The following is an 18,653-nucleotide window of genomic DNA, read 5'->3' on the forward strand; positions in this document are numbered from 1 at the left end:
GGTTCACACCGGTGTTGGTAATCCGAGCATGTGAAATGAGGAGTGGCTAGAAGGACAAGCCCATGGGAAGACCAACAGTATCAACCAACCAGACCACCTAGAGCTCCCAGGGACTAAACCATCAACCAAAGAATACACAAAGAGGGACCCGTGGCTCCAGATACATATGTAGCAGAGGATGGCCTTGTTGGGCATCAATGGGAGGGGAGGTCTTTGGTCCTGTGAAGACTTGATGCCTCAGTGTAGAGTAATGCTAGGGCAGTGAGGCGGGAGTGGGTGAGTGGGTGGGTGGGTGAGCATCCTCATAGAGGCAAAGGGGAGGGAGAATGGGATTGGGGTTTGCGGAGGGGAAACAGGGAGGGAGGATAACATTTGAAATGTAAAATAAATAAATTAACTAATTAAAACAAAGGTTATAGGAAAAGAAAAGAAACCCAAGAGTACGTGTGCATAGATTATGAATGTGTCATGATGTTTTCCTTGAGCTGGGGTGATGGGAGAGTAGATGTCGTCCTCTTACAACAGGGCTGGACTCTGGAATGTGGATCTCTTCCTTGTGTGTTACAGAAACTCAACTCACAGCCACTTACCCACTACATGTCACTGCAGATGTGTCAGACACCTGGTGACTGGGCTATTTTTATCACGAGGAAATGTTTCTGTTCCTTTCTTAGTATTATTTTTCAATGTAGAATTTTAAATATATTAAATTCTATGCAGGTAGCCTGTGCCCTAGTTCAAGTTCATTTACAGATTGAGGTTATTTCAATTTTGAAATTACTTTTGAAACTCCATTAGCTCGGCTGAGTGGTGGCAAGCCTGTAATTCTAGCACTTGAGAGACAAGCAAGAAGATCAGCAGTGTAGGGTCAGCCATCACGATGCAGTAAGTTCCAGGCCAGCCTGATCTACATATACAAGATTCTGCTTCATAGAACAAATCAAAACAAAACAAAACAGCTAAATTCATTAGTTCCAGTGGGAGCTATTGCTGTATGATAATAGTCAGATGTCATCAGAATACAATCCAACAGTCAGACTTAAAACATCGCAGTTCAAGCATGAATAGTCTAAATTCATAGTCACATGTGTTCACCAGCACTGTGATTTAAGTCAGATTTTTGAATGTTGGTCTCTACCACAGCATTAGGGGAGAACTTACATGTAAATATAATTTCACAATTATATTAGCGTCCTGTCTAGTTAGGGAGAAATGGGCGATAAATGTACAAGGGTGGTGTTTATGTTTTAGTGCTGGAATACATTTTAAAAGTTATTTTTTATTTAATTATTTTTTATTAGATATTTTCTTCATTTACATTTCAAATGCTATCCCGAAAGTCCCCTATAACCTCCCACTGCCCTGCTCCCCAACCCACCCACTCCTGCTTCCTGGCCCTGGCATTCCCCTGTACTGGGCATATGATCTTCGCAAGACCAAGGGCCTCTCCTCCCATTGATGGCTGACTAGGCCATCCTCTGCTAAGGTACCTAAAGAGAAAGAACACACATGCATGTGTGACATAAGATGCTCATTATTTCTAAACCTGCTTATTCCAGGTGCAAGGCCTCAAAGAGGGTACCAGCTACGTGTTCCGTGTACGTGCTGTCAACCAGGCAGGCGTTGGAAAGCCTTCAGACCTTGCTGGACCTGTTGTGGCTGAAACACGTCCAGGTGGGTCCTACTTTTTCATTAATATTTATCTCTGGCTTGGGGTACCACTTGGAAATAGCACATTTTACTATGGTACACAGGAACCAGGGTTCACCAAGTACCAAAGTGGGGAAAATATGTTACCTGTGTAAGTAAGATCCTGAAGCCACTTTACCCTACCTTTCTTCATTCTCTGTAGGTGCTGTCTGAGTAGTTAACAAATATACCCTTAGCATGGGAAAGTCATGTATTCCTTTAAAGGATCCTCAGATCTGGGATTAGCCAGGTTTGAAGCGGTCTAGGAGGTACTGTGGTTAATACCTAAGCGCTTCATAGTCTGAACCAACTTAAGTGTGTACCCATACCAGGCTGCTCCAATTTAACCTGGCCGTTAGCCCTGATACTTTACAATCACAGAAGGACCTGGAATATCCCAGGAAGTGGGCACGTCCCTTATACAGATTAAGATGTATGCAAATCTAGCTCTGAAGTTAAACTGGAGGTCAGCATACTTTCCATCAAGGGCAAGGTAGTATTTTCAGCTTCTCAGCCTCATGGTCCTTGTTCCAGCTCCTTGGCCTGCCAGGGCATGAGCAGACGTGGCTGTGCTCCAACAAAGCCTTTTCATGTGCATCCCATACATGCAGCATGTAATATTATGCATTCTGCATATCACATAAATAATAACATATAGTCTGCCCACTATCAAATTTGAGTTCCACGTTATGCTCTCATACCTTGAAATATTAATCTTCTTTTGATTTTGCTCACCATGTGTTTCATCAGCCAACAACACGAAAATGATGATCTCGTTCCTGTTCAATTTGTTCTGTTTTAAAAGTTTTATTTCTGTTCACTGAAGTACGAGTAACAGTAAAGGATAAAAATTATTTTCCGGTTACTTTTCTAAAAAAAAAAAAACATTCTAGCATAAAGGGCCTTTGCTTTTGTGTGCCTGTTTTCAGAAACGAAACAAACACAGGGCAAAGAGAAAAAGTCATATTTATTTTCCTGATGAGAACACTGTAAACAGGAAATTTCTACTCCTTTTATTACTTGAAAAATATCAGCAGCGTACTCTCCCAAGTCTGCCCGCTGCTTCCTGTTTCTTCATGACTGCTTTTGTCTCCTCCTAAACCCGTTGGTAGGTATTTATTGGACAAAATCGAGCTTTACAGGATGAGGCAGCTAATTCTACACTTCATAGTAACCTTTGCAAAATTCCCAAAGAAAGATGAAAATGCTATGACCAGCTACACAGAGACAGCAGGGCATGTATAAGTGCGCACATGACCAGATACACAGAGACAGCAGGGCATGTATAAGTGCGCACATGACCAGCTACACAGAGACAGCAGGGCATGTATAAGTGCGCACGCGTACAGGTGTCTTGGGGTCAGACTCTTCAGCTGTGAACATCAGTGGTATCCAATAGACATTTATATGGGTTCATGTGCAGTATCTACCCCTCAGAGAACATTTAGATTACTGTATCAGGGAACTGCCCATCTAGAACAAAGCACCTGTTAAGCTATAGGTTCCCAAATAAGTCAGGACCTTCCTAATGGCAGGCTGCCAGCCAGATGCCGTGTTAGCATGACTATCATTGGGGGCTGGCTGTGGACCTCTTGAACACAAGTTCCGTGTTCCTGATTTGGAAAAGCACCAAAAGTCACATCTATGGCCATTCCATTCTTGGGATGTAACTCAAGTTAACAGCTGCAGACATGAATACACTTAGCCGCTCACAGCTTAGGAAAGAATCCTCGGGCACACAAAGCCAAAATGCTTCCCTGTGATGTTTGGAATCGGTTTCTAGTCAGCAGGCATGGCCACTCTTGCAACATGAGTTTCTTGCAACATGATACTGCGTGGCAGGTCCTGTATGTGCCCTGGGATAGGCTGGTTAGGTTTATGATCACATGGGATCATCAACAGAGTTTACAGCTTGGTATGGTGAGAGCTAAGGTAGACCTCTGTACAAACTGCAAAGCCAAATAGGCTAGGAGCTAGGATTCAAGGTTTTGTTAGTTGCTGGCTAACAAAACTTAAATGTAGACTAAAATTTACGTAATTTCCTCATTCCATTTCTAAGTGTTAAGTGTATTGTTTTGCTGACTTTATGTTAGAACGAATAGAAGGAAGAAGGAGAGAAATGTTATCAATTTCAAGACTTTGGGTGTGAAACTTGCAACCCTTAGCGAGAAAGTACTCTGGATTCTGTTCAGATCATTGAAACCCTTGGCCTTTATTTGAGAAAAACACCTTCATTTGCAATACATTATTAAAATCTCCGGTAAAAATACGGCTTCTCAAGTAACAGCACACTGAAAGTACACTGAACAAGATACCTCGGTTGTAATTAGACTTCAGCTGAAAGTTCACTTAATCCACTGGAGTCAGTAGGATCATCAGCCTCCCTTTGAAGTCAAAGAAGCTCCAAGGAGATGTTGTCCAGCCCTGCTACAAAGTCCAATTGTGTTGGTAATGAGAAGCCAGACAACAGACCAAGTGTGCCTGTGGTGATTTCCCAAGACAGCTGTTAGCTAAAGAAACCCTCAGAAAGAAGAGGTTAGAACTATTTAGTGTAAATTTGGTGGTGCCTAAAAAGACATTTTTTTTTTTCTTGATGCTTGACACTTTTAAACAGTGTCTGGTTGATTGTATCACAGCAGCAATGGAAGTGGAGGCCAGGTGAGCCAGATCAGATAGGGAATAAAAGAGACCTGGCCTGGCAGGTGATCAGGAGGTTAACTGGTTAGCGGTGCAGCTTGTAGTTATTCTTGTCAGAGAAACAGAGTAGCAGGTGGGAGAGTCAGGTGATGGGCAGGAGACTCCTTCCCCTCGCCCCCCAGACACCAAGCAGGGCCTCAAGTAGGAGCTGGGCCCAAGCAGCAGAGCAGGCTAGGAGACTACATTCTCCCAAAGAAAAATGACTTGGGATTTAGCTAACAGCTGAATGTCTACAATTTGGTTGATGCAGCACCTAGTAAGGCCCTGAGAAGGCAAAGGTGGACAAGGGGCCTCAGGGTGGACTCTAAGGGATTCTGAGGCAGGAGGCTGGCTTCCTCTGAAGATGAGCACTAGTGGCTAATTAAGAAAACTGCTCTCATACCTGCTTCCTAACTGTCCCTTGGACCCCAGCACACAGTTCTCAGTGGTGGCAGCTATCGGACATAATCTTCAAAGGAGGAAAGATTCATTGACCTCGTGGTCTGAGAGGTTTTAGTCAACCATGCAAGGAAGACATGGTGGAGCAGCTCATGTTGTAGCAGACAGGAAGCAAAGAGGAAGAAAGGGGCAGGAGACCATCTTCAGTGACTTATATCCTCAGCATAGTCCCTACTTCCAGAGGGCCCTGGGCTTCCCAAAGTAGTACCACAAGAATCACCACAACCAACACTGCTACCACCAGGCATCACCACACGAGCCTATAAGGGACATTTCATATTTGAACAATAACAACTACCGTGACTTGAGCAGCATGACTCCCGTAGCATCAGTGTGTGCCCTTCATCCTAGGCATCTTGTTGTTCACATGGTTGTGACGGTTGAGCTGGGAAAGCCGAGTCTAGTGGAGGCCACAGGGTAGGTACCAAGATAGTAGGCCAGTTGAGTGTGATAAATATAAATAAATAAGACAGCTTAGAGATGGGAGCCACTGGTGACAGTTGGCACACTGTTGTTTGATATTCTGCTCCTCTTTTGAGGGTTTAAAAGCCAGGCGTATGTCATCCTTGTGCACATATGTACATGAAGCAGGACAATAAAGCTTAGGATACCGCCCATGTAAAAGACTTTAAAATTATATCTTGTTATGAGATGGGCAGAAAAGTAAACAGCTCACTGAGTTTTAATCTTTTAAGTTGTTCATCTATTTACTTTTAGTTTTAAGAAAGAGAAAATCGGGATAGGATCAGTTCATTTTCAAGTAGTTCATGTTATCTCTGACCATTTCTTAGCCCATTATCATCCCGAGAGTTCCCAATGTCTGGGGGGGGGGGCATTGCAATATCATCTGTGAGATCACATTCCCCATGTCTATATTAAGGATTTTTATCCTTAATATTTGAGGACATTTGAGGTTGAAGAGCTGACTGGAGACAACTTTTTTTTTTTCTTAAGGGTTTATTTTTAACTGTGTGTTTGTGTGTATGCATGCATGAGGGAAGGGGAAGAGAGAGAGGGGAGGGAGGAGGGGGAGGGGGGCTTTGTGCACATGAGTGCAGGTGTTTGTGAAGTCTAGAGAAGGTGTTGGATCTCCTGGAGCCAGAGAACAGTCAGTTGTGAGTTGCCTTTTGTGAGTGTTGGGAACCAAACTCAGATCCTCTATAAAACATGGCCACTGAGCCATCTCTGTAGCCCCAGGACAACCTGTAACACCTTGTCAGGACAAAGTAATCTCTCACTTTTTTTCTCTCTCTACTCAAATCTCCTGGTGTAGGAGGTGAATTTTCATGTTCTTAAACAGATTCAGAAGGAGTTCCTGAAAAAAATCATTGCAGTCTTTGGTTCCCCTTTCCAACCCAGCGTTAAGGAAAGTGTCTCGCCCTTTCACCTAGATGAGTCTGTTCCTAGGGAGCCCTTTCTTTTGACAGCAGAGCAACAGGCTTGATCTTGCTTAGGCTCTTAAGTGTAAGATGATGTAGAAAAGCTCCTGCCATCAGCGCGGTGCTTTTTTTTTTCCCCACTCGCCTGTTTATCAAAGTATGAATGCATGAATAAATAATTAAAGTTCAGTTTTAAGTATCTAACTGTTCTATTTACCTGAGAACTCACTGCCAAACCATCAGTTATTTTTCACTTTAAGACTCTACGTGATTGTTTGAAAAGAGTATGTGTTTCAATAAACACTTTTGGATGCCATGTACCGGACCTTATTATTTACTTTCTGTATATGGCTCCGAGCCATAGTTACAAACTTTATTTGTAGCACAAGATTGCAATGTAGTGATACCTTTACTGGACAGAAGGAATTTGGTATTTTTCTCTCTTTTTTCTGGTTGTTTTCTGTTCTTAACATGTTTAACAGAAGTAGGTTCATCTCTATTTATTAAGTTTAATCTGCTAAGGAAGTCGCCAGTTAGAGTTGCCAGCGCCGTCACTAGTAAAGTATAAATAGATTTGGTGTGACAGTCTGGAATTCCCGGTGAGCAGGACCCTAAGGCAGACTTTGGCACATGAGCCCTGGCGCTTAGAGAACTGTGTTCTTTAATTGTTGGTTTGGAGCCAGGCTCCAGGTGGGTGAGGCTGTACAGTACAAAGGTTTCTACTGAACTGAGAGAGGTGGAGCCAATGGACCTACCATATGCTTTTAGTTCTGGGACTTCTTTGCATTGAAGTCTCGTCTTTAGCTTTAGTGGGGGAAATTAAGATTTTTTAGACCAAACATCTTTTATAAACTTAAGTCATGTCTTTACTATAATAAAGAGAAAACAGGGTGATTCATTGTCTCTGGGAAAGGATTATAGGTAAGATAATGGTCGATATGAATAACTGGTCATGCTTCCAAAGCCGACAGTATGCAAAAAGGGAAAAAGAGTCAGTCAACACCCATACAAGTAGAACATCACTTCTGTCCTCCTCATAGTAATACAGATATACAAATATGCTGAATTTATATTCTCACAGTGACTCTTGCAAACCCTTGTAATACTAGCTGGGCCCAAGCATTCTTCAGCACTGGCCTTTACCTAAATTCCAAAAAGCACATTGGTTCAGTACTTTATAATGATAGGTGTCTGGATTAGCCATGTGCTGTCAGGAACAACAACAACAACTCTTACACGCGTTTGTGACCGGCCAGGAAAGACGTAGTAAACCAGAATCTTTTGCGGCAAAACTTTATTGTTTACATCTTTAGGAGCAAGAGTGTAAGAGCCAGAGCAAGAGAGCAAGAGCTCTATTGCTTACATCTTTAGGAGCCAGAGCGCAAGAGCGCAAGAGAGCAAGAGCTTTATTGCTTACATCTTTAGGAGCCAGAGAGCAAGAGAGCAAGAGCCAGAGCAAGAGAGAGAATGGCGAAACCCCCGTCCCTTTTAAGGAGAATTATTCTCCGCCTAGGACGTATTACTTTTTGATTGGCTGCAGCCCATCGGCCGAGTTGTCGTCACGGGGAAGGCAGAGCACATGGAGTGAAGAACTACCCTTGGCACATGCGCAGATTATTTGTTTACCACTTAGAACACAGGATGTCAGCGCCATCTTGTAACGGCGAATGTGAGGGCGGCTCCCCACAAACAACAAAAGACAGGGCCTATAACTTTACAAGGACCACGTGGCAGATGCTTCACTTAAGGAACAATTAGACATTTAATTGATTGTTATTTTAGATCAGCAATGAGTCAAATATGATGATAGCCATTTGTGAAAACTCAGCCTGAGAAAGGCTGCCAGACCTATTGCTGTCTCTGCCCCCCTCTCTCTGCTCTTTATGTGTGCTAACAATTACTATTTGGATGTATACATAAATACAGAAGTGAAAGCTTGTGTTGTTGATGGGAAGGACACAAAGAATATCAACTATCAGCATCAAGGTCCGGGATCCTCATTGTCTGGGCTTAGTCTCCTCTCGTACATCTCCTAACAAGACTTTGGCTCTCCCCCAACCCCACTGATGGTTATACTGGACAATGCCCGGAAGGATGGACTTTAATGATACTATCTAGAAACAAAATAACATTGTTCTGGGAAGCATCTCTAGGAAAGTTTGCTAACACTTTGAGAAAGAACAAAACTATATCATTCTGAGACTAAATGTAATAATTTTCCTAATATATGGAAACAAACCAAGTTTAGGCTGATGAGTGAATTTGCATAAATTTGCATGCATTGAGCACATTTTGCTTCTTCCAAACTGGATTTGGCAATAGATGTGCTGTTGTACAAATTTTATTTGTTTTTGTTTTTGTTTTTCGAGACAGGGTTTCTCTGTGTAGCTCTGGCTGTCCTGGAACTCACTTTGTAGACCAGGCTGGCCTCGAACTCAGAAATCCACCTGCCTCTGCCTCCCGAGTGCTGGGATTAAAGGCGTGAGCCACCACCGCCTGGCTCAAATTTTAAATTGCTATATTGAAAGCCAGTGTAATTTAAAAATAAAACAACTCTAAATTATTTTCTTTTCAAACCCAGAAATCAGTCTTCTTGAAACACATTGGATCTCTTGAAATTTATCTCCATTTAAATTTTCATATGGATCAATAATAATCTTCTCTAGTTGTCATTTCTAATCTAGAGAGACATCTTCAAATTGATACGGTTATGGGGTAAGTAGAGAAAGTTCCCATACATGCTTCCTTTGGAAATGACTTAGGACTTTGATTAAGAAAATATAGGTAGTGCTTATTCTTTTTAGTTTCTCTTGGAAATTTCTTGTTAGTTTAATAATATTTTTTTATTCTTTTCTGGTAACCTAGTAGATATGGGGTTTACTGAAGCAAAAGTCATGAATCCAGTTTCCCTTTGCTCAAGACTTCTTTGTCCACAATGACGATCAAGTCCATTCCCAACTGTGGTATCCATTTCAATCAACTTTTCCTCAGTCCCAGGCAGACAAAGCTGGCTCTGGTGCTGCCTCCACGTAAGAAACATGACAGATTCACTTAATTCCATGTCACAGGATGGAAGCTGAACTGCTGAGAGAATCCCTGGCCCAGGCCAGCCTTGCTCTAAGGCTGAATAAAGGGAGGCACCTGAACACAAGAGCTCTTAGCTGGCTGGGTTTATCACAAGTCCCAACTGCCTTCTTTATGATCTTCTAGGCACCAAAGAGGTTGTGGTGAGTGTGGATGATGACGGAGTCATTTCCTTGAACTTTGAATGTGATCAGATGACTCCCAAGTCAGAATTCGTCTGGTCCAAAGATTATGTACCTACTGAAGACTCTCCACGATTAGAAGTCGAAAACAAAGGCGATAAGTAAGGAATACCTCTATCCCAGTGACACATTACCTCTTCACTAGAAGAACTTAAGATAAGCTCCTGCCCCTACTTAACCTCCATGCCATAAGAAGATGACGTCATCACTGTTCTACATCTGGTATTATAAAAAAATCCACAACCAGTATAAGCCTTAAAATAATCCTTCAAATGCAGTTCTTGGAGTAGAACACATTTGGTTAAAGAAAAAAAGAAAACCCATCAAACTATAAACTTCTCTTCTGGTAACATTAAAATGTTCAGTTGATCTTAGATGGTAGCATGGCTGGTAATGGAACTTGAGAAAATGAGGAAGCGTGGTGAACTAGAATATTGATCTGTTCATTCATTAACTTGTATATTCCAGAGGAAGAGCTGGGTGCCAGAGAAGCAGCAGATAGCCAAGCAGAAGCCTGTCTCTGAAGGCACAGGCACTGTACAGGAGCATGGCCCCCGTTTACCATCAGTTCCGACAAGAGAAATGTAGGGTTGGCATAGAAACACCCAGAGTCACCTGCCACATGCTCTACCCTTATAGGAGAAAAACTTAGGCTCCTCAGAAAGGGCGAATCAGGAGACTGTCTCTTTGTAGGATGTGTATTTAATATGCAGCAGAGCTTGGAATGGGACTATTCATACCTATGTCCTCATCATCCTACAAGAAACCAAGAAAGTCTTCCTAGTGGAAAGGATGTTCAACCCAAGACACCAAGAGCTAGTGATCTTTAGCTCAGTGGGGTAGGGATAGGCAGGGATGTGACAAGTGACATTAGGGATAGTCTTAATGACAGGACTATCATGTATAGGGGGTCAGAAATGAGAGAGTGGCAGGCCCACAGATCATGTACAGGCTCATTTCTGGGAAACATATTCTGTTTTGAAGGACAAAAATGACCTTTAAAGACCTCGGGACAGATGATTTGGGCACCTATTCTTGTGATGTGACAGACACGGATGGGATAGCGTCAAGCTACCTGATAGACGAGGAGGGTGAGTTTAAATCATTTCTCCCTGAGTCTAATGTTGCTTTCATTTCCCAGTTGTTATCAACTGTGTGTGATAAGTGGCGTTTGCTTTAGTAAGTAAAGGTTTGTCTTCCATTTTTCTATACAGAAATGAAACGTCTGCTTGCCCTCAGCCAGGAGCACAAGTTCCCGAGTAAGTACCCTGGTACCCGTGCAGATTTCAGTGGCTTTGCCGGGGCTCAGCTTCTGCAATAGAACAAATGACAGCTCAGGTGGAATTAAGAAAAAGTTTAGAGCCTTACCTGATGGCACAGTGCTGTAATCTTAGTTACTTAGCAGAGACAGGGAAAAGGCAAGTTCAAAGCCTGCCTGGGCTACAAAGTTCAAGTTCAAGGTCAAACTAGACAACCTCAAGTCTCTATTTAGACCTAAGAGGTTTTTTTTTGTTTTGTTTTGTTTTTTTTTTTTTTTTTTTTTGAGCTGCGAGTAGAGGCAGGGGAGTCCTAAGTTCATGGTCTGGTCTGGCTACATGATGAAACCTGGCAAAGGAAAGAAAGGAGGAATGAGGGAGGGAGAAAGGAAAGAGAAAGAGAGATGGGGAGAGGCGTTAGGATATATATCACAAGCCAGCAGCCACAAAAACGCCTTATAGAAATGACACCTTTCTTTGCCATTTTCCCCGAGAAGTGCCAAGATACTACCATAGGAAAAGTACCCCATGGGCTGTGTGCTTCTCTGGCATGAAGAGATCCCTGGATTTGATCCCCGGCATTGCATAAAGTCAGAAATGATGGCATACCCCTGCTGTCCCAGCACCTGATATCCCGAGTTCAAGCTCGCTCTGGGCGATACAGCAAAATAGGAAGTTAGAGGCCAGCCTGGGCTACCAGGGACCCTGTCTAAAAAAGAGAGAAACAAACAAGAAAACGAGAAGGGGACCAGGAGGAAAGAGAAAGGGAAGGGGATGGAAAGAAAACCCACACCATGCTTCATTCTGCATGGCAGTGTGAGGGGCCAGAGATGTATCATGAGTAGATCTGTTGTTCAGTTCTTAACACGTGTGTTTTGGGATCACACTCATATGTTCTAAACACACTCATTTATACGTTTCAGACAAATCTGTAATGTTGGCACATAGCAGGAGACTCAAAGCTCTAAACAAAGCCAATCTGAACACAATGTTTTGTACTCTTGGGAAACCGGATAAAGGGCCCCATTCTGAAGTAGAGCCCCTCTGAACTGTTTCCATGCCCTTAGACAAAGCACCTTCCATATAAAAGATTAAACCCTACAGCTGACACCTAACGGAAGGAACGCTTGAAATTACACCTCGGAGGTTCCGCTGGCCTGAAAGGATCCCTTACTCACTGGCCAGTCAAGCACACTGTCATGTTTGAGAAAGCAGATTAAAGAGTGGTGAATGCTCTCCCTCTTTTAAATGGAGAATCTAAAAGATTCCTCAATGCTTGCTTATATTTCTTATGACTATGGAGTTTCAGGAGGTCCCAGCCCATGCAACTAACTTCCTCTGTGTGCTTAGTCACCATAAAGCTGGAAAGTACTATTGTGGAGGATAGAGTTAATTCTGAAAGCCATGTGGAAGGTGGAGGCCTCCCTGGACATTCTTGGCTCCCTGACACGGCGTGAACCATTTCCGTTTCCCTGGGCTTCGGTTTCTTTTTCTAGGACTGGCAGTCGTGACAGTTCTTAGGCCCCAGTCAGAAGCTGTGTCTAAGGTGCATGTTTACATCCTCTGCTCAAGCCGGATCGAAGTGGAAAGAAGCACTAATCTAGTTAGGAAACACTGCTCATGTATCCAGGCAACAGCCTCCCCAACAACGTTTATATTTAGGTTAAAAGACGGTGTCACTGTTAGGTTCCCATTGCCTGGGCCTCCCCGGGTTGAGGAGCACGTGGACGTGGAGACAGTATAATTAAGGGCTTCGTAGCCAACTCATATGGTCGGCATCTACGCAGATGCTTTATCCTGCTTGTGCCTAAGGGTTTAATCATCGGTGCTTGGAGAGGGCGAGAGCAAACTCAAGGCTTCCTTACTGCAGACCAGATGTGACATCATGGCCAGCACACAGGGAGAGCCCAGGGACAGGTTTTAAACTCTGAGTGTGAATATCATACCCCAACCCAGAGAAGCTTTTCTGAGACCCTTGAAAGAGCATTGTAGAAAGGACAGTTCCAGTATTTTCTTTCACCAACTGCAATGATGAGGTTGTGAAAGGAAACCTTCAGAGAGCTGCCAGTGGGTCAGAGCAGCATATCTCTTTTCTCAGTTCACACCCACTTCCTCCTGGTCAAAGAAGACATCAAGTCATTTTCTTGAGATTTATAAGGTTCTACATGTCTCATTTCTCACTGATTGTAAAATTTAAAAATCCCATTCCTTTATCCTTTGAGATAGTAAAACTCTCCTCTCTAAAGCCATTTTCAAAAATATTTTGAAAACCAGTAAGCATATGCCTTCAGTCTATAAATAATATGTTTTGCTAGAAAAAATAAACTGCCTGAGAAGGTGATTTGGATCTGGAAACAGGAAAAGATTAAAAAAAAAAGTAGAGATGTAAAACCTAAAAATAATATAGCCTGCCCTGCATTATTAGTGCTGAGTTGCAGTGTGGCAAGTCACCTAGCTTGTCTGAGCATAGAAGATGCAACAGCGTCAACATCCTGCATCAAGGTTCTTCATTTATAGATATTTGCTATTGTCCTACATACACAGGTAATGTATTGTATGCACACACATAAGTGTATATCCATAACTATAAACACACTGCTAGGTGCTCCTAGTTTTTAACACATTATATTTAACAATTATAGAATATTGTTGAAGCAACTGGAGGAAAAAGCAGATACCAAAATAAGAAGAGCATATATTATATGCCAGGCCCTTCCTGGGGCATTCAGTTGGAATCCACTGATGCAGAAAGTACTATGGTGGTTGGATTTTAGAGGTTAAGAACACATGAGACCAGCAGATCCAATAGTGAAACCAGTTACATGTAGCTTGTTGAGTCTGTCTCTCGAATGCACATGTCATGTTTGCTTGTTCCCTCAGTGGCAATTCATGGCGATCTGTGTTCCTCTAGACAATGTTCTTGTGACTTGGGGCCAGACAGAGAACATCAAAGGCTCCCAGGAAAGCCAGTCCCTTACTTGGCATTGCTACTCCGAGTCACAGTACCACACATTAGGTCCTCCGTGATGGGTTCCCCAGACTTTTCTGGAACATTCTCAAGATTTATTTGTAGCAAGGGTTAACCTCTAGTCTTGGGAACTTTTATCTCCGCCACTCAGACTTTTATTCACACTGGAAAACCATGGCCTTCTGCATAGAAATGTTTTTTTTTGTTTTTTGTTTTTTGTTTTTTTGTTTTTTTGAGACAGGATTTCTCTGTATGGCCCTGGCTGTCCTGGAGCTCACTTTGTAGACCAGGCTGGCCTCGAACTCAGAAATCCGCCTGCCTCCGCCTCCCGAGTGCTGGGATTAAAGGCGTGCACCACCACGCCCGGCCCTAGAAATGGAACTGGAACAAAAACCAGCACAGAATAGCAGGGATTATCACAGGGATAATCTCTGTGTCTCTGGGGTCACCACTCTTTCTTAGCATTCACCTTTCTCATCAGTTAACGTGGTGGGGGACAGAGAACTTACCTCCATTTACTGATTACTAAGGTATTGTTACTTCCATCTACTGATAATTAATGTATCATGTTGTCCCATAATTAACTGTCTGATTGCCAAGCAAGGCACATGGTGTCCATGTTGACAGGTGTGGAGCACCCTTGACCCCTTGGCCAATGTCAAGATCATGTTTCAGCCTCAAAGTCTATCTTCTCTTCCCCCAGATGCTTCCCCTCAGTACAGAATACCCAAGAGTCCCTTCAGTTTTGAAGCAGAATAAATCTGTAACTGATTTTATGGAGTGGAGGGGGAAAACCCAAAGAAAGGAATCCCTGACATCTGCCTGTTTTTTTTACTAGCAGATTTGGGGCTATACACTGGCATTCCAGGTTATCTCTCATTTTACCTTGTGACTGCCCTTGAATAACCTTGACCAAAGCTGCGGTAGAGAGTCCCAGAGGTTAACTTTATGTACCCTATAGATAACGTCATCCCCATTGTTTGGACAACTGAGACAACCGTGCTTCAAAAGGGGTGAGGTCCCGTGTATGTGACTCAAGGTCTGAGGTCCCCCTGTAATGATGTCTGTCAGTCTGAGGCCCCCCCATAATGTGCCCACCATCCCTGGATCATGTAGACGAAGGGTCTACAATTGCTATCGGTACTGACCATCTTTTCCACTTGTTAGAACGTCTGTATCAATATTGTTGTTCCCCAGTGACTTACTATGTCTATTTTTATTCTTCCTAGCTGTCCCAACTAAGTCTGAGTTGGCAGTTGAAATTTTGGAGAAAGGTCAGGTCCGGTTTTGGATGCAGGCTGAGAAGCTGTCTAGCAATGCCAAAGTCAGCTACATATTTAACGAGAAGGAAATTTTCGAGGGGCCGGTAGGCTTTACACTTGTTGTTGTTGTTGTTGTTGCTTTCAGTTAAAAATATTTATTTTTGATATTTTATTTTTATTTAATTTTAAATAATTTCATATATGTGATATATATCAATATATCTACATCTATACCTATATGTCCAGATCTCTATCTATCTATCTATCTATCTATCTATCTATCTATCTATCTATCTAAAATGTGGCTTGTACGTATGTATGTGGAAAACCAGCTGGGATTGGGTAACCTATCAGGGGCTCATCCTAGGAAAAGACTGACTCTCCCCCTCTTGGCAGCCTCAGCTCTCATTGAAAGATGAGGCATTATAAGATTTGCCCCATCTATGGTGGCATGTCAACCGAGAAGGTCTTGTTTAGGGAACCATATTGTTGAGATGTCACAGTCAATTTCTGTGTACGCATCTACCCACATAATACATTCCTTGTTCCATGAACAAGATATTTAGACACCGTGCTCAGTTGTCTAGAAATATTAAAATTCTGATTGGGGGGGTTGTTTTTTACTTCATCGAGGTTATTGTCTCCAAAGCAAACTATTTTCCTTGCTGATTTCTTTGGCTTTGTGTCTGTGTCTTTTTCACGTTGAAGAAATACAAGATGCACATAGACCGAAACACGGGCATCATTGAAATGTTCATGGAGAAGCTACAGGACGAGGATGAAGGGACGTACACATTCCAAATTCAAGATGGAAAAGCAACTGGCCATTCGACTCTTGTTCTCATTGGAGACGGTAAGAACTCTGAAGGGCAGTCAGTGGGACACCTGGTGACTTATGTCAGTACTAATACCGAGTGGCTTAGGAGACGTCCTTGACTGCTGGGCTGGAACTGTTTATTGGATTCCTGCATCAAATTAAAAGGCCAGTCAATACTTCCGGTAGTATTCCATTGCCTAGCAATGAACATTGCTTTAAGGGAATGCCAGAATCATCCCCGACTTTGAGGCATGACTGGACTTAAGTCATTTTATACATAAACAAATGTGTATTGCTAAGTTCTCTAACCTAGGAAGTTTCAGGGCAGCCAGAACTCTAGAGACGTACATAGTCTCAGTAATGAACCATGACTCTATCTTAACAACATGTGGTGGTTACCGTAAGTTATTCAACTTTGGAGAGAAAAAAAAAGTTAAAGTATTGTATGTGTGCCAAACCAATCATATATATATATATATATATATATATATACATAAAGTAACTAGACTGTAGAGGTCAGCTGTAATAAATGTCTGTGGAAACCATCATGGTTTAAAATGTGGCACTCACCAGCTTCGAAAAGACTGCCAGCTGTCTATGTTTGTAATAGCTGGTACGGTTTTTCCATTTCCCGGCATTATGACCTTGGGGCTGGGGAGATGGCTTAGTTAATAAAGTGCTGCAGGTACAAACAATAAGACCTGCGTTTGGATCACCAGTGCCCATATAAAAAGCCCAGCATAGCAACATTTACTCATCCCAGGACTGGGAATACGGAGGCAGAAGCCTTCCTGGGGCTTGTGGGCAGCCAGACTAGCCAATCAGTGAACTCTAGGTCTAGTTTAAAATCCTACCTTTAAAAAGGAGAGATTTGTTTTTTATTCTTAAGTGTGAGAATGTGTGTTTCTGTGTGGGTCTCTGCAGAAGTGTGTGTGAGCTGGAGTTATAGATGGCTACCAACTGCCCAGTATGGGTACTGAGACTTGAACTCGGGTCCCGTGTAAAAGCAATACCTGCTCTTAATCACTGAACCATCTCTCCAGTCCCAAAACCTGGTCTTAAAAAAAAAAATAAGGAGAGAGTTGGGTGTGGTAGCACAAATTTTCAATCCCAGCACTTGGGAAGTAGAGGCAGTTAGATCTCTGAGTTCAAAGACAGCCCAATCTACACATAAGTTTCAGCACAACCAAGCCATATAGTAAGACCCTGTCTTGGGGGGGGTGTAGGTAGAGAACAATTAACAAAGATATCCAATGTCTATTTCCAGCTTATATACACACACACATATACACACACTCACATACACAGACACATACACACACTCACATATAAACACAGACACACACATGCACACACTCTACTCATACACTCTCATACTCACACACACTCACATATGCACTCACACACACACATACTCAAATTTGTACACATATACTCACACAGACACATACTCACACACATACACTCACATACACTCCCCACACATATACATATATTATACACATACACTCATATGCTCACACACATACATTCACACAGTCACATATGTACTCATACACATTCATACTCACACTAACACATACACACACATATATACACTCATACACTCTCACATTCACACATATACTCACACACACATATACACACATACATGCTCATATGTATATATTCACACATATACATGCACACACAGTCACTCACACATACATACACACTCATACACATACACTCACACACTCTCTTACACACACACATAGACACATAAACACACATGCATACTTATAAACACACTCACACACATTCACATGTTCACAGACACACAAACACACAAAGTTACATAGTTTTCAAAGGCTATCTCTTTATAGTGTCATCACAATCTATGATATCATAATAATGAAAATAGGTCAGTGGGTCACTAACACCATGGCTGTCGTGTGGGTCTGTGCTGCTCAACTCAGTTTCACACTTCCTTGTTTTTCAATTTCAAGTTTATAAGAAGCTACAGAAAGAAGCTGAATTCCAGCGACAAGAATGGATCAGGAAGCAAGGTAAAAATAGACACTTATTTTTAAAAAATAAAGTATTCCAAAGTTATTTCCATAGCAAACTTAAATGAGCAGCATTTTATGTTTGCTAAAAAATAATTTTAAATAGTAAATATTAAATATGCAGGCATTAGAATACTTTAAAACCAAATCCCTAACTTTAAGAAAATCTGACTTCAAATATAAATCGCCTCAGGATTTAGGGATGCGCTTTGATCTTGCGATTGCAACTTGTTAAAAGATGGCTTATGTTATTAAAATTTCACAGGCCCACATTTCGCTGAGTATTTGAGCTGGGAAGTGACTGGTGAATGTAACGTGCTGTTGAAATGCAAGGTAAGAGATGGGTGTGTCTTTAATATTTGATTCAGGTGAAATAAAGATAAAACTGAATGTGGAACAGAGATCAGCCCTCCACCTCCCAAGCAGCAGACACAGCCTTTCTGTGAATGTGGTGGACCCTTCTGTTGGCGAGAGCCAGGGGGAAACCATGTGAGGAAAAGTGATGGCTCCTGCTGTCGCCCCTGAGCTCCTGAAGGGCAGCTTGAAGGCCCCTTCCCCAAAATGCATGGGGAAGGATGGCTCAGTGGTTAAGAGCACTGACTGCTCTTCCAGAGGTCCTGAGTTCAAATCTCAGCAACCACATGGTGGCCCATGGCCATCTGTAATGGGATTCGATACCCTCTTCTGGTGTGTCTGAAGACAGCTACAGTGTACTTATATATAATAAATAAATAAATAAATAAATAAATAAATAAATAAATAAATCTTTTAAAAAAAGTATGGGGATTAGGGTGGATTTTGTTTTGTTTGGGATTTTCGAATAATTGTGCTTG

General features: G+C 42.3%; 1 protein-coding gene across 4 annotated transcripts in view; it reads left to right on the top strand.

Annotated features, from left to right (window-relative positions):
• Myom1 (myomesin 1) overlaps positions 1–18,653 on the top strand; it is a 123,525-nt gene that overhangs the window by 87,209 nt on the left and 17,663 nt on the right. For all 4 annotated transcript variants that reach the window (XM_030249548.1, XM_030249549.1, NM_010867.2 and 1 more), the window contains 8 exons: positions 1,560–1,674; positions 9,414–9,570; positions 10,454–10,560; positions 10,684–10,728; positions 14,923–15,059; positions 15,664–15,808; positions 17,761–17,820; positions 18,086–18,153. In XM_030249548.1, coding sequence (XP_030105408.1) covers positions 1,560–1,674; positions 9,414–9,570; positions 10,454–10,560; positions 10,684–10,728; positions 14,923–15,059; positions 15,664–15,808; positions 17,761–17,820; positions 18,086–18,153 — 834 coding nt within the window. The remainder of the gene's footprint in view (positions 1–1,559; positions 1,675–9,413; positions 9,571–10,453; positions 10,561–10,683; positions 10,729–14,922; positions 15,060–15,663; positions 15,809–17,760; positions 17,821–18,085; positions 18,154–18,653) is intronic.

This window comes from Mus musculus, chromosome 17, assembly GCF_000001635.26.
Source record: "Mus musculus strain C57BL/6J chromosome 17, GRCm38.p6 C57BL/6J".
Classification (NCBI taxonomy): Eukaryota; Metazoa; Chordata; class Mammalia; order Rodentia; family Muridae; genus Mus; species Mus musculus.